Source organism: Lissotriton vulgaris, unplaced genomic scaffold, assembly GCF_964263255.1.
Source record: "Lissotriton vulgaris unplaced genomic scaffold, aLisVul1.2 SCAFFOLD_1149, whole genome shotgun sequence".
NCBI classification, from domain to species: domain Eukaryota; kingdom Metazoa; phylum Chordata; class Amphibia; order Caudata; family Salamandridae; genus Lissotriton; species Lissotriton vulgaris.
Genome location: NW_028254034.1, coordinates 12,196 through 26,018, shown reverse-complemented (window position 1 = coordinate 26,018; position 13,823 = coordinate 12,196). Strand labels below are relative to the sequence as shown.

The window sequence follows — 13,823 nt, the reverse complement described above, 5'->3', positions numbered from 1 at the left end:
CTGGGTTGGTTAAGCGCCAAGATACTCCTTGGAGTGATAGGAGCGCTATAAAAGTGTCCATTACATTTACATTTACATTTAGGTGGATGACTCCAGGGCACCCACTCACCAAATGGGCCGCGGGGAAACCTGAAGTTCACCATGGTCCCTGCCGGCTCCCCGCCTCCTGCGGGAGCCTACATTCCTTTGACACCCAGGGAACTGCTAACATGTTGCTCCCTGGATTTCAAAGCAGTGTCTGTTTACCTGCTCACTTGACAGCGGGAAGGCAAACAGACATGCTCTGCTTTCAGCAAGAAAGAGGAGTTTTGCTCTCTCTTGCTGAAAGCAGAGAGTTTGCTATGGGCTGGCTTGGTGGGAGCGGTGCTCCCACCTAGCGATATAAAACTGCAATGTCCCAGGGATTGGCAGCCTGGGACATTGCTAGAGCCGGCCCTGAGAGAGTGGCAGTGCCCAGGGCCATGTAAGGCTCCATGAGGTGGGGCCTGCTCCCCCTTCAATGTTAATTAAGCTCCAGGGAGGTATTGGTCTCCAGGGCTGGGATGGCTCCTGTATGTAATGTAAGAGACTTGCCTCAGGGAGATGGGGATGCTTGGGGTCCGTGTGGCCCCCGCATTTCTCATAATTAGCCAGGTGGAGGTGGCGGTCTACGGGGCTGTGGGGGAGGCCATAAGGGCCCCCCTCACATTAGTTTAACTCATAAACCCCAGGGAGGTGGCTGTCCCCAGGACTTTTATATATATATATAAATATATATATATATATATATATATATGTATATATATATATATATATATATATATATATTACCTACTGGCGGTCGCCAGTAGGTAGTTATAGTTAGGATAATTTTCAATGTTAAATCTCAACATTCTATTTTGAATAACTTTGGCGCCGGTTGACGAATCTGCCTGAAATTTTCAGGAAAATGGTCTCATGGCGGTCCGGTCCTTCCCTGAAAGTTTGGGGGGGATTCGTCAAGCGGGGGCTGAGATAAAAGGGGGGTCCCAAAACGCGTTTTCCCCATGTTAATTTCCATAGGGCGGTCGATTTCACTTTTAGCCCGAACGGCTGAATGGATTTCCACCAAACTTGGCAAAATTTTAGGGACTGGTAGCCCGATGTGCCTTTGCTATGTCTCAAGATATGTGCTTCAGTGGATTTTGAGAAATTAACGTTCAAAAAAATATATATATCTATAGGCGCTCTCGGGTGCGCGCACCCGTGAGCGCTCCCGGCGCGACACGCGACTTGCGCGCAGAAAGCTGGTTGGCTCTCAGTTGTCTGTAAACATTCTAAACAGTCCGGAGAGGCCGCCATCTTGTCTATCGGTAAAATCTAGTCATAAGAGGTGGCAAAAACAAAGGGTGGAATTGACCATAAGGGGGCAGGGTAGACCCCCCCTGACCCCCTAGGTTTGATATGGGGGCCATTAAAGGGCCCCGCGGGGCCTCAAAAAAATTTTTTTTTTTTTCGATTTTCGCGGGGGAAGCGCCTGGTGCGCGCACGGGGGAGCGTATTGGGGAGCGTACTATGGAAAAATAATCACTTCAAAAATTGTATGTTTATGAATTGTTTTTTTTTTTATTTGTTTATTTTATGTAAGTACCTACATGTAGGTACTAATGAAGAGACTTACATTTAATGTTCACCATCTTCTTTGTAGACATCTTGCATGTTGTTATTGTATTTTTTGTGGTATAAGGAATTCATAATATAGTCTGTCTGGAAAGGAGAAACAGATCTTTTAAGCACTCCCTGAGAATTTCTAGGGGATCATGAGTAGTCTGTCCTGTTCACTTATGAAAATGAGGTGTAAAATATTCATATGAGATAATATAGTGGGAGAAAGGTAGTAACTATGAGTAAACTTACTATGTAACAGAAAAATAGTTGAACAGTATACTATAAGTCTCACTTTATATTTTAAACATTTTTGGTAATACTTCATGAATTACATATAAAAAAGAATATTGTCTGATACAATTGATATTATTAAAGATAAATTTATTCCTCTGATTCTTTTTCATAATTTAATAAAATTTCTAACATAATATTGTCCGGAATTTCCTCATAATTATATGTACATGAATCAATTTCTTCCAAACATTCTATAAACTGTTCATCCAAAGAGTCATCCATGAAATCAACTTCTTTTTTTTCATCTTCTGGTTTTTCCACCTTTACTTTGATAGAAGTATCATTTGCCTTATTTTCTCCTTCCATTTTCTTTCTGAAAATTGCATATAAATTAACTATATTAGTAGAGTTAGGGTACTGTATACCAGAGAAGCCTAACTCAATCCATAACTATTACAGAGAAGTCTATGTCTATCTCTAACTATTAAAGAGGGATAGCATATCACTAACAGAATATTTTTTAAGAAATAAACTTAACGTGTACAATATACTTCCATAATTAGAAGTTACCTTAGAGAAATTAGTTGAAGTTGACAGTGAAATTTGTTTTCAAGTGTACTTCAGGAAGCAGTAGTCAAAATGGCTGTGTTTCCCTCTCTTCTTTTATATATATTGTTGTACTTAACCAATCAAACGACAGGAAAAAATCGTAGAAAATGAGAGATACTTTTTAATTGGTTGTAAATTCTAACATTACAAGTGTGTTTTTGTCATGTAATTTACCTCAGGATATTTAGAGAGGCCTGTAGCCTAAATGTCTCAATGGAATTTCACCAAATTTGGGCAAATGGTAGGGACTGCTATGTAGTAGGGCGTATTCTATATTTGATGAAAGTGTCTCCATTGGGTTTTCCGTAAATTACTTTCCCACCTTTTTTTATTTTGCGCTTACTAGTGCGCGCTCCAGTACGCGCACGGGCAGCGTAACGGGAGTCATCCATTTTGTGTTTCGGAACAATCGAGACACAAGATGGAGGGTAAACAATGTTCGGAATGGATAGAAGGGGGAACTGTAGAGACTTCTTGACCCTCTAGGTTTTCTGAGGGGGGCTTAGGAGGCTCATAAACGTAAAAAAAAAAAAAAAAATTCTTAAATTTTTCGCGGGGGAAGCGCCTGGTGCGCGCACCTTTAAGCGTACTCGTACGCGTACTTTGGTGAAAAATAGTGAAAAAAGTTAGAAAAAAATAAACGCTTTGAATGATCAGAGTTAGGGTAGCTCTGAAAAGAGCTTTTGGGTTCTGTGGTTGATTTAGGTACCTACAAGTAGGTTCCAATACACATTCTTAAATTCAGAAGGAATATTCTATTCCCCTCATCTGAGAAGTGCACTCCATCTCCTCTGTAGATGTCTTGCATGTTGTAACGCAAGTTATTATTGTATAATGAACCCATTCCATAGTCTCTCATGTAAGCAGAAACAGATTTATTTACATGTTTCCGTGCTTTCTCAAATTGTGGACAAAATTGGTTGGACCAGTTCCATTTCTGTCTTTGGCATATATTGGAATATACCAAGGCAGTGTGGGGAAAAAGTATCATCAATTGATGAAAGGTGTCCTTTAATAGCATTTCCAGACCTACTCCAGTTAATGTGCCTAGATCGTTTCCACCACAGTGCACAATTATAAGGTCAGGTTCTGGCAGATGCAAAAAGGTTTTCACCAATGGTATCAATTGGTGACATTTTAATCCTCTGTGGCCAATCCACTTGATTTCCACATTTGATAAATCAAGGTTATGAAAATTTCTGCTAGCTGCATACCTTTGAGCCCAGTGGATGTAGCTATGTCCAATAACCCAAACAGAGTACATGATGTGAGAAGGTTCTGGTCCAGTCAGATGAAGTGTGGGAATGAAATGGCAGTTGGAACAGTAGGAGTTCACAAAAAAATAATTGTGGAGTTTCTGTGCTCTTGAATCACTAGCAATGATTGGTGGATTCAGATAGTTGAAAACTGAAAGTTAGGGTGTATGGTTATGTTGTGTGAAAGAAGCAATTTGAATGGTTTAAAAAAAGTCACCAAAAGCAAAAATACCCTGTATAGGCTGCTGTATTGACAGGTCAAACATCCTTGCTGAGTTAATTTGCAACATTGTAAGATAAACTTTTGAACCTTAGAGTTCAGTTAGGAGGGAGTTGCTATGGTAACAGATAGAAAGGTTTGAGAGGGGGATGGGTGTTGGTTTGAAAATAGTGAGGGAAGAGTTTTCATTGGTTGAATTAAGGCATATGTGTACAAAGATAGAGATTTTCTATGCCAGTCTTGGTTTCAGTGTATTGAGAGCACACCTTTTCCTCTGCTAAAGAAAAATTGGTGTGTGTGTCTGACACTGTTTTCAATCTCCAAAAGCATTTCTAAAGGTAAGTAATGATTCATTTAATTTAGATAGAGATTTATTTTCTCTATGGAGAATATTTGGAAGCAGATAGTTATGTTTTAGAAGTGAAATTGTATGTTAGTATATAAGTCCTGCGCAGTGTTTTTTACATGTTATTTAAAAATCGATTTTGGGTGCAAATGAATGGTATTTTTATTTGGCTTTTTTTATGATTGCCATGTGCAGTTGATGCATGACTTTAAACATGGGTAATAAGTGACGCACTGGTGGCGCAAGGCTTTCATAAATAAGGCCTGACTTTGTTTGATGATATTGAGTGGTTGTACTTAGGTTCTGTGCAGTGTTCCTTACATGTTATTCAAAAATCGATTTTTGGGTGCAATTGATTGGTATATGTATTTGGCCCTTATTTATGAATGCCATGTGCAGCTGATGCATGACTTTAAACATGGGTAATAAGTGACGCACTGGTGGCGCAAGGCTTTCATAAATAAGGCCCTGACTTTGTTTGATGATATTGAGTGGTTGTACTTAGGTTCTGTGCCGTGTTCCTTACATGTTATTCAAAAATCGATTTTTGGGTGCAATTGATTGGTATATGTATTTGGCCCTTATTTATGAATGCCATGTGCAGCTGATGCATGACTTTAAACATGGGTAATAAGTGACGCACTGGTGGCGCAAGGCTTTCATAAATAAGGCCCTGACTTTGTTTGATGATATTGATTGGTTGTACATAGGTTCTGCGCCGTGTTCCTTACATGTTATTGAAAAATCGATTTTTGGGTGCAATTGATTAGTATATGTATTTTGCCCTAATTTATGATTGCCATGTGCAACTGATGCATGACTTTAAACATGGGTAATAAGTGACGCACTGGTGGCGCAAGGCTTTCATAAATAAGGCCTGACTTTGTTTGATGATATTGAGTGGTTGTACTTAGGTTCTGTGCAGTGTTCCTTACATGTTATTCAAAAATCGATTTTTGGGTGCAATTGATTGGTATATGTATTTGGCCCTTATTTATGATTGCCATGTGCAGCTGATGCATGACTTTAAACATGGGTAATAAGTGACGCACTGGTGGTGCAAGGCTTTCATAAATAAGGCTCTGACTTTGTTTGATGATATTGATTGGTTGTATATAGGTTCTGCACAGTGCTTCTTACATGTTAAACAAAAATCGATTTTTGGGTGCAATTGATTGGTATATGTATTTGGCCCTTATTTATGAATGCCATGTGCAGCTGATGCATGACTTTAAACATGGGTAATAAGTGACGCACTGGTGGCGCAAGGCTTTCATAAATAAGGCCTGACTTTGTTTGATGATATTGAGTGGTTGTACTTAGGTTCTGCACAGTGCTTCTTACATGTTAAACAAAAATCGATTTTTGGGTGCAATTGATTGGTATATGTATTTGGCCCTTATTTATGATTGCCATGTGCAGCTGATGCATGACTTTAAACATGGGTAATAAGTGACGCACTGGTGGTGCAAGGCTTTCATAAATAAGGCTCTGACTTTGTTTGATGATATTGATTGGTTGTATATAGGTTCTGCACAGTGCTTCTTACATGTTAAACAAAAATCGATTTTTGGGTGCAATTGATTGGTATATGTATTTGGCTCTTATTTATGAATGCCATGTGCAGCTGATGCATGACTTTAAACATGGGTAATAAGTGACGCACTGGTGGCGCAAGGCTTTCATAAATAAGGCCCTGACTTTGTTTGATGATATTGATTGGTTGTACTTAGGTTCTGCACAGTGCTTCTTACATGTTATTGAAAAATCGATTTTTGGGTGCAATTGATTGGTATATGTATTTGGCCCTTATTTATGAATGCCATGTGCAGCTGATGCATGACTTTAAACATGGGTAATAAGTGACGCACTGGTGGCGCAAGGCTTTCATAAATAAGGCCCTGACTTTGTTTGATGATATTGATTGGTTGTACATAGGTTCTGCGCCGTGTTCCTTACATGTTATTGAAAAATCGATTTTTGGGTGCAATTGATTGGTATATGTATTTGGCCCTTATTTATGATTGCCATGTGCAACTGATGCATGACTTTAAACATGGGTAATAAGTGACGCACTGGTGGCGCAAGGCTTTCATAAATAAGGCCCTGACTTTGTTTGATGATATTGAGTGGTTGTACTTAGGTTCTGTGCAGTGTTCCTTACATGTTATTCAAAAATCGATTTTTGGGTGCAATTGATTGGTATATGTATTTGGCCCTTATTTATGATTGCCATGTGCAGCTGATGCATGACTTTAAACATGGGTAATAAGTGACGCACTGGTGGTGCAAGGCTTTCATAAATAAGGCTCTGACTTTGTTTGATGATATTGATTGGTTGTACATAGGTTCTGCACAGTGCTTCTTACATGTTAAACAAAAATCGATTTTTGGGTGCAATTGATTGGTATATGTATTTGGCCCTTATTTATGAATGCCATGTGCAGCTGATGCATGACTTTAAACATGGGTAATAAGTGACGCACTGGTGGCGCAAGGCTTTCATAAATAAGGCCTGACTTTGTTTGATGATATTGAGTGGTTGTACTTAGGTTCTGCACAGTGCTTCTTACATGTTAAACAAAAATCGATTTTTGGGTGCAATTGATTGGTATATGTATTTGGCCCTTATTTATGATTGCCATGTGCAGCTGATGCATGACTTTAAACATGGGTAATAAGTGACGCACTGGTGGTGCAAGGCTTTCATAAATAAGGCTCTGACTTTGTTTGATGATATTGATTGGTTGTATATAGGTTCTGCACAGTGCTTCTTACATGTTAAACAAAAATCGATTTTTGGGTGCAATTGATTGGTATATGTATTTGGCTCTTATTTATGAATGCCATGTGCAGCTGATGCATGACTTTAAACATGGGTAATAAGTGACGCACTGGTGGCGCAAGGCTTTCATAAATAAGGCCCTGACTTTGTTTGATGATATTGATTGGTTGTACTTAGGTTCTGCACAGTGCTTCTTACATGTTATTGAAAAATCGATTTTTGGGTGCAATTGATTGGTATATGTATTTGGTCCTTATTTATGATTGCCATGTGCAGCTGATGCATGACTTTCAACATGGGTAATACGTGACGCACTGGTGGCGCAAGGCTTTCATAAATAAGGCCCTGACTTTGTTTGATGATATTGAGTGGTTGTACTTAGGTTTTGCGCAGTGTTTCTTACATGTTATTGAAAAATCGATTTTGGGGTGCAATTGATTGGTATATGTATTTGGCCCTTATTTATGATTGCCATGTGCAACTGATGCATGACTTTAAACATGGGTAATAAGTGACGCACTGGTGGCGCAAGGCTTTCATAAATAAGGCCCTGACTTTGTTTGATGATATTGAGTGGTTGTACTTAGGTTCTGTGCAGTGTTCCTTACATGTTATTCAAAAATCGATTTTTGGGTGCAATTGATTGGTATATGTATTTGGCCCTTATTTATGATTGCCATGTGCAGCTGATGCATGACTTTAAACATGGGTAATAAGTGACGCACTGGTGGTGCAAGGCTTTCATAAATAAGGCTCTGACTTTGTTTGATGATATTGATTGGTTGTACATAGGTTCTGCACAGTGCTTCTTACATGTTAAACAAAAATCGATTTTTGGGTGCAATTGATTGGTATATGTATTTGGCCCTTATTTATGAATGCCATGTGCAGCTGATGCATGACTTTAAACATGGGTAATAAGTGACGCACTGGTGGCGCAAGGCTTTCATAAATAAGGCCCTGACTTTGTTTGATGATATTGATTGGTTGTACTTAGGTTCTGCGCCGTGTTTCTTACATGTTATTGAAAAATCGATTTTTGGGTGCAATTGATTAGTATATGTATTTTGCCCTAATTTATGATTGCCATGTGCAACTGATGCATGACTTTAAACATGGGTAATAAGTGACGCACTGGTGGCGCAAGGCTTTCATAAATAAGGCCCTGACTTTGTTTGATGATATTGATTGGTTGTACTTAGGTTCTGCGCCGTGTTCCTTACATGTTATTGAAAAATCGATTTTTGGGTGCAATTGATTGGTATATGTATTTGGTCCTTATTTATGATTGCCATGTGCAGCCGATGCATGACTTTCAACATGGGTAATACGTGACGCACTGGTGGCGCAAGGCTTTCATAAATAAGGCCCTGACTTTGTTTGATGATATTGAGTGGTTGTACTTAGGTTTTGCGCAGTGTTTCTTACATGTTATTGAAAAATCGATTTTTGGGTGCAATTGATTGGTATTTGCATTTGGCCCTTATTTATGAATGCCATGTGCAGCTGATGCTTGACTTTAAACATGGGTAATAAGTGACGCACTGGTGGCGCAAGGCCTTTAAAAATAAAGCCATGAGTTGCTATTGTATAAACTTAAATATGTTGCAATTTATTGTTTATATTGTTTGCTTTTTAACATTACTTTGTTGTTTGCTAATAGTGGTCTTTCATGTGTTTTTTTAACAGAACAACAGATTCAAATCAACTTCTGAAAAGCAAGCAAAAATGCCTTCAAGGCAAAGAAATATCAAAAATACCATACGGAAAAGGAGAACATCAACAACAGAGTTTATGGAATCCTCTTCAACAACTACTTCAAAAAACACCAGAAAAGCTTCTGGTAAGCCAATTAAGTCTTTTCTTCGTAACATATGTCGTAGGAAAAAAAATGAAATTGCTAATGTGAATATACAGAAAAAGTCAACAAATCTAAAAAGGAAAGAGAAGCCCACAAAAAATGTTTCCATTGGACCAGGAGAGAAGAGAATGGTTAGCAATAGAAGAGTAAATGTTTTTAGGGACATTCGTAGGCGAATGTTTCGCAATAGGGTAGTTTTAAATTTGCTAAAAAATGAAAAGAAAAGTAAACTAAAAGCTGCTTTTTACAAGAAAAAGAAAAGTGTAGAAAAGATTGTTGATCAGGCTTTTGAAGTTAAGAAAAAATTATTTATTTTAATAATCAATAGAATTAGGATACTTAATAAGGCAATGGATGTTTTCAAATCGAACAGTAGATGGAAAAGAATTATTAATCGGAGTAATTTTTGTGAAGTATTTTCTGGTGAATGGATGCATAGTTCAAGTTCTGAGCCTTTTTTTAATGAGGAGAGTTACTTTCAGGAAAATGATTTGGTGCATGCGGTTGACACCAGTGGTCGTGCCTATGAGGTGAAAGATAGTTGTGTGATGGAAAAAGAGAAACTTGTACCTAGAGATGCAGAAGAGGTGTTAGCTGATGAAGTTTTAGGGAGACGTACTAAGGGTCCAGTGTACACATGGAAATGCAGTAGTATTTGTAGTGTGCGACAGGAATCAATTGATTTGCTTCGAAATTTCTTACGTACATATAGTAAAAAAAGTCTCAAACAAAAAATGAAGATCCTGCAAGAGTTAGATCCTTGCAGAGTGAGAGAAAGCACAGGTTTGCAAGGGCATTCACTAGCATGTCTTTCTAGAAAAGTTTGTCGGAGTGTTTTTCATCATTTTAGGATGTTAGCAGTGCATCATAATAACGTAAGGAAATTAGTGAGGAAGTTGTATTATGCAAAAAGTCCTGCACTTAAGCTTAAACAGTTAAATAGTGCTCTTTTGCATGGATCTGAAGTGGATGTGAAGACTATTTGTGAAGAAATTGAGTTTTGTTATTTTGGGAACAAAGAGGACAGTGTAGAAATAGATATAGTAATGGATGGTAATGTAGAAGATAATGGACAAATTTCAAGTATTGAAAAGTTTGATGAGGAAATTATCAAGTTTAAGGTGAAATCAAGTGAGAGGCCTAATGTAACTTGTGTGTGTTGTCGACGGACTCATTATAAAATTCAGACTAGGTTAGTTGATTTATATGCAAAAAGTGAATTGGAAAATAATAGTGAATGGGAGGATTTTGTAAGTTATTTGTTGGTGGAGAATTCTTTTGATTTGAGTTTGGATCAGCGTATTTGCACTTATTGTTTGAAAAAATTAAATGAAAATAGAATGCCTGCAAGAGCAGTTTATAATAATCTTCAGTTGATAGATATTCCTTCTGAATTGATGGATCTAAATACTTATGAATCTATTTTGATTCAATGTGTCCATCCTTTTCAGGCTATTGTACGCATGGAGCCTAAGACAGGGAAATTGCCTCCATCAGATTTACTGAGAGGATTAAAGGGAAGAGTTGTTTATTTGCCTCTAGATGTAAAGAAAAATATTAATACAATTGGTGTAGAAAGAGTAGAAGAAGATCCTTTAGTTATTCTAGTTAATGGGGTTCCAACAAAGAGTAAGAAAATTTGGCAAGATTTAGTGGATGTTAAAAAAGTCAAGAAGGCAACGTTGTATTTAGTTAAAAACAATGAGTACTACAAACATGTAAGTGTTGGAGTTGAGGAAACAGCTACAGAAGAAGATAGTGATTCTTCAGTTGGTCAAATTGAAAAAGTTGATGTGTCTAGAACTGAAGAAATATATGAACATTATACTGTTCATCCTTTACATTCCAAAGAAGTAATGGGAAATGCAATTGACTTGTTTCAAATGAAGGCAGCAAAAGGAAGTCCCATTAGTGTATGGGAAGAAAGTTTGGAAGCTCGTTGTTTTCCACAATTATTTCCAACAGGTTGTGGTGGACGATATGATGATCGACCAGTTCAAATTCCTGCAGCTGAATACCGGACTCTAAGATTATATGCAGAAGATCCAAGGTTTCGTCAATGCATTCCATATTTATTTCATCTACTGTTTGAAAGTGATTTGTCTGGGCTTTCTTATGCAGTTAATCATATATTAAAAAGTGGACCTCATTTGCAAAATGTATGTGCAAGGGACTTTATGGAGAAAGTTAATCTGCAAGACAGTATTTTGGAATCTCAGCTAATCAATCTCATGGCATGTCAACGTGGAACCAATGAGTATTGGTTTCGTCGTCATGGAGAATTGAAATGTATGCTAAGAAACTTAGGAACTCCTACATGGTTCCTCACTCTTAGCTGTGCTGAGTATGCATGGGACGATTTACTTCAATTTCTACGAGAGGCAAATGAAAACATACCAAATATAGAATTGAAAACACCAGGAGAACTGTGTTCTTTAGATCCAGTGAATGTTTGCAGATATTTTAATCATAGATTTGAAGCTATGATGTCTTTTATTACCAACAAAAAAAATCCTCCCCTTGGAGAGGTTTTGGATTTCTTTTGGAGGAAGGAATATCAAGCGAGAGGTGCTCCTCATATACATATGTTGTTGTGGATTAAAGATGCACCCAAATTTGGATCAGATTCAGATGAAACAGTGATGAGTTTCATTGAAGAGTATTCAACATGTGCTGTTCCAAAATCTACTGAAGAAAACAATTTAAGGCAACAAGTTTTACGTTTTCAATCTCATCGTTGTGGAAAGTACTGTCGTCGAAAATTTAAAAACAAGGAAAAGTACTACACGAAATGTCGTTTTGCATTTCCTCGACCAGTGATTTCTAAGGGAAGAGTAAATAATTTGATGTCATCTCTACGACATACTGTGACGAGAAAATCTCCCAAAAACACATATAATTTGAAAAGAAATGAAGAATCTAAGTACATCAACGATTACAACCCAGTGATTTTATCCATGTGGAATGCTAACATGGATATTCAGTTCGTTGCTGACAACTCTATTGCTGTGGCTCGATATGTGACATCTTACATCACCAAAAAAGAAAAGACAGAACTGAAGGAAATGTGGGAGGACATTTCACATGAAAAGAGTCTAAGCAAGAAATTATACAGTTTCAGTCTGAAGATGTTGTCACATCGAGAAATTGGAGCATATGAATGTTCTGATCGGTTATCATCAGCAAGTCTCTATGCCAAATCAAGAACAATCATTTGGGTGAGTCTTGGTCTTGCTGCCACACGAAACCGAGTTTTGAAATCTGTACAAGAAATTGAATATTTGGCGGAAAAAGAACCAAACAGTACAGATATTTTGAAGACAAATATGTTGGATACATACTATCCAAATAGAAGTACTCACCTTGAGAACATATGTTTGTATGAAGTTCTTCAAAACTACAGTTATAAGAGGAACATCACAGAAGATATCAATAATGGAAAATATGCACTCATTGGCTATGAAGGATGTCTAGTGAAGCAGAAAAAAGGCCATTTGATTAATCATCGAAAATTGAGTTGTGAAGTTCCAGACAAAAGAGAATTTTACTACTTAGCTCTTTTGCAACTCTTTAAGCCATGGCGTACAGAAGAGGAACTACTTGGAGATTTTCTCTGTTATGAAGACTCTTTTAATGCAACTAAGGATACCATAGAATGTCCTATTTTTCTAAATTATCTGCAAATGTTGAATGAAGAAATGGAGCAAGAAACCACAATTGCTGAAGAGATAGCTAGAAACAGTTCTCAAGATAGTCAGAGTTCTACTTCATTGAGCCAGGATCCACTAGGAGGACCAATTATCCAAAATGAAGCTGCCACTGCCATGGATGAGGTGGAAAGAGCTATGGAACAAGCTCAAGAGGATGGAGTTAACTTAGAAGATTTGGTAACGCAACTAAACATTGAGCAGAAAAAGATATATGATGAAGTCACAGAGCAGATTGAACATGGATTCAGACATGAGAAAAAAGAGTGCTCATGTATATTATTTGACCCTGTCCGACTGTATGTAAGTGGAGAAGCGGGGACAGGAAAAAGTTTTCTAATTAAAGCCGTTGCAAGTTATCTGCAGAAAAGGACTGATTCACCACTGTCTTGTGTTGTAACTGCTCCAACTGGTCTGGCAGCACATAACATTAAAGGGATTACTCTACATCGTTTATTGATGCTGCCAGTTGAACATGATAATAAATTGCATTACAACAAGCTATCTGGAGATGCGTGTTCTGAAGTTTCAAGAGTCTTGAAGAAAATGAAACTTCTTATCATAGATGAAGTAAGCATGGTCTCAAATCTAATGCTTGCTTTTGTGCATTTGAGAATGCAAGAAATTCTTAAAACAGACTATGATGTGTTATTTGGAGGAAAACACATTATTGTTTTTGGAGATCTATTGCAGTTGACTCCAGTAAAAGGACAACCAGTGTTTAAAATGCTCACGCATGAAGATACCAGGAAGTCCCTTGGAAGCATTGGAAATGTTAATATATGGCTAAATTTTAAATATGCTGAACTGCTTCAAAATATGCGACAGGCCAAGGATGAAGATTATAAAAATATTCTACAAGATGTAAGAATTGGAAAAATGACTGAGAAAGGTAAAAAAGCTTTGCATAGTCGATTAATTTCAAATTTGTATCCAAATGACAACATTCTTCCAGAGAATATTTTTAAAAAAATGACTGAGAAGAAATCTGGGATATGTTTGATGCCAACTCTGCAAGAATGTTCCATCTTCAACCAAAAAATGTTAGACTTAGAAAATGAAGAGATTGTGAAATTAGAAGCAATAGATAAAATAGAGCATATGGGTGCAACAATTGTTTTGTCAGAAAATTTGAAAATTAAATTGCATTCATTGGAGAAAAGTATTTCAAAAACAGCT

The 13,823-nt window shown here is 37.4% G+C and overlaps 1 protein-coding gene across 1 annotated transcript; it reads left to right on the top strand.

Annotated features, from left to right (window-relative positions):
* Nucleotides 1-4,178: 4,178 nt before the first annotated feature.
* Nucleotides 4,179-13,418, top strand: LOC147660678 (uncharacterized; the record flags this gene model as incomplete). Its single annotated transcript, XM_086951542.1, has 2 exons — nucleotides 4,179-4,283; nucleotides 8,766-13,418. A coding segment is annotated over exon 2 (4,614 nt), but the record flags the coding sequence as incomplete, so codon positions are not given.
* Between the last annotated feature and the right edge of the window lie 405 nt (nucleotides 13,419-13,823).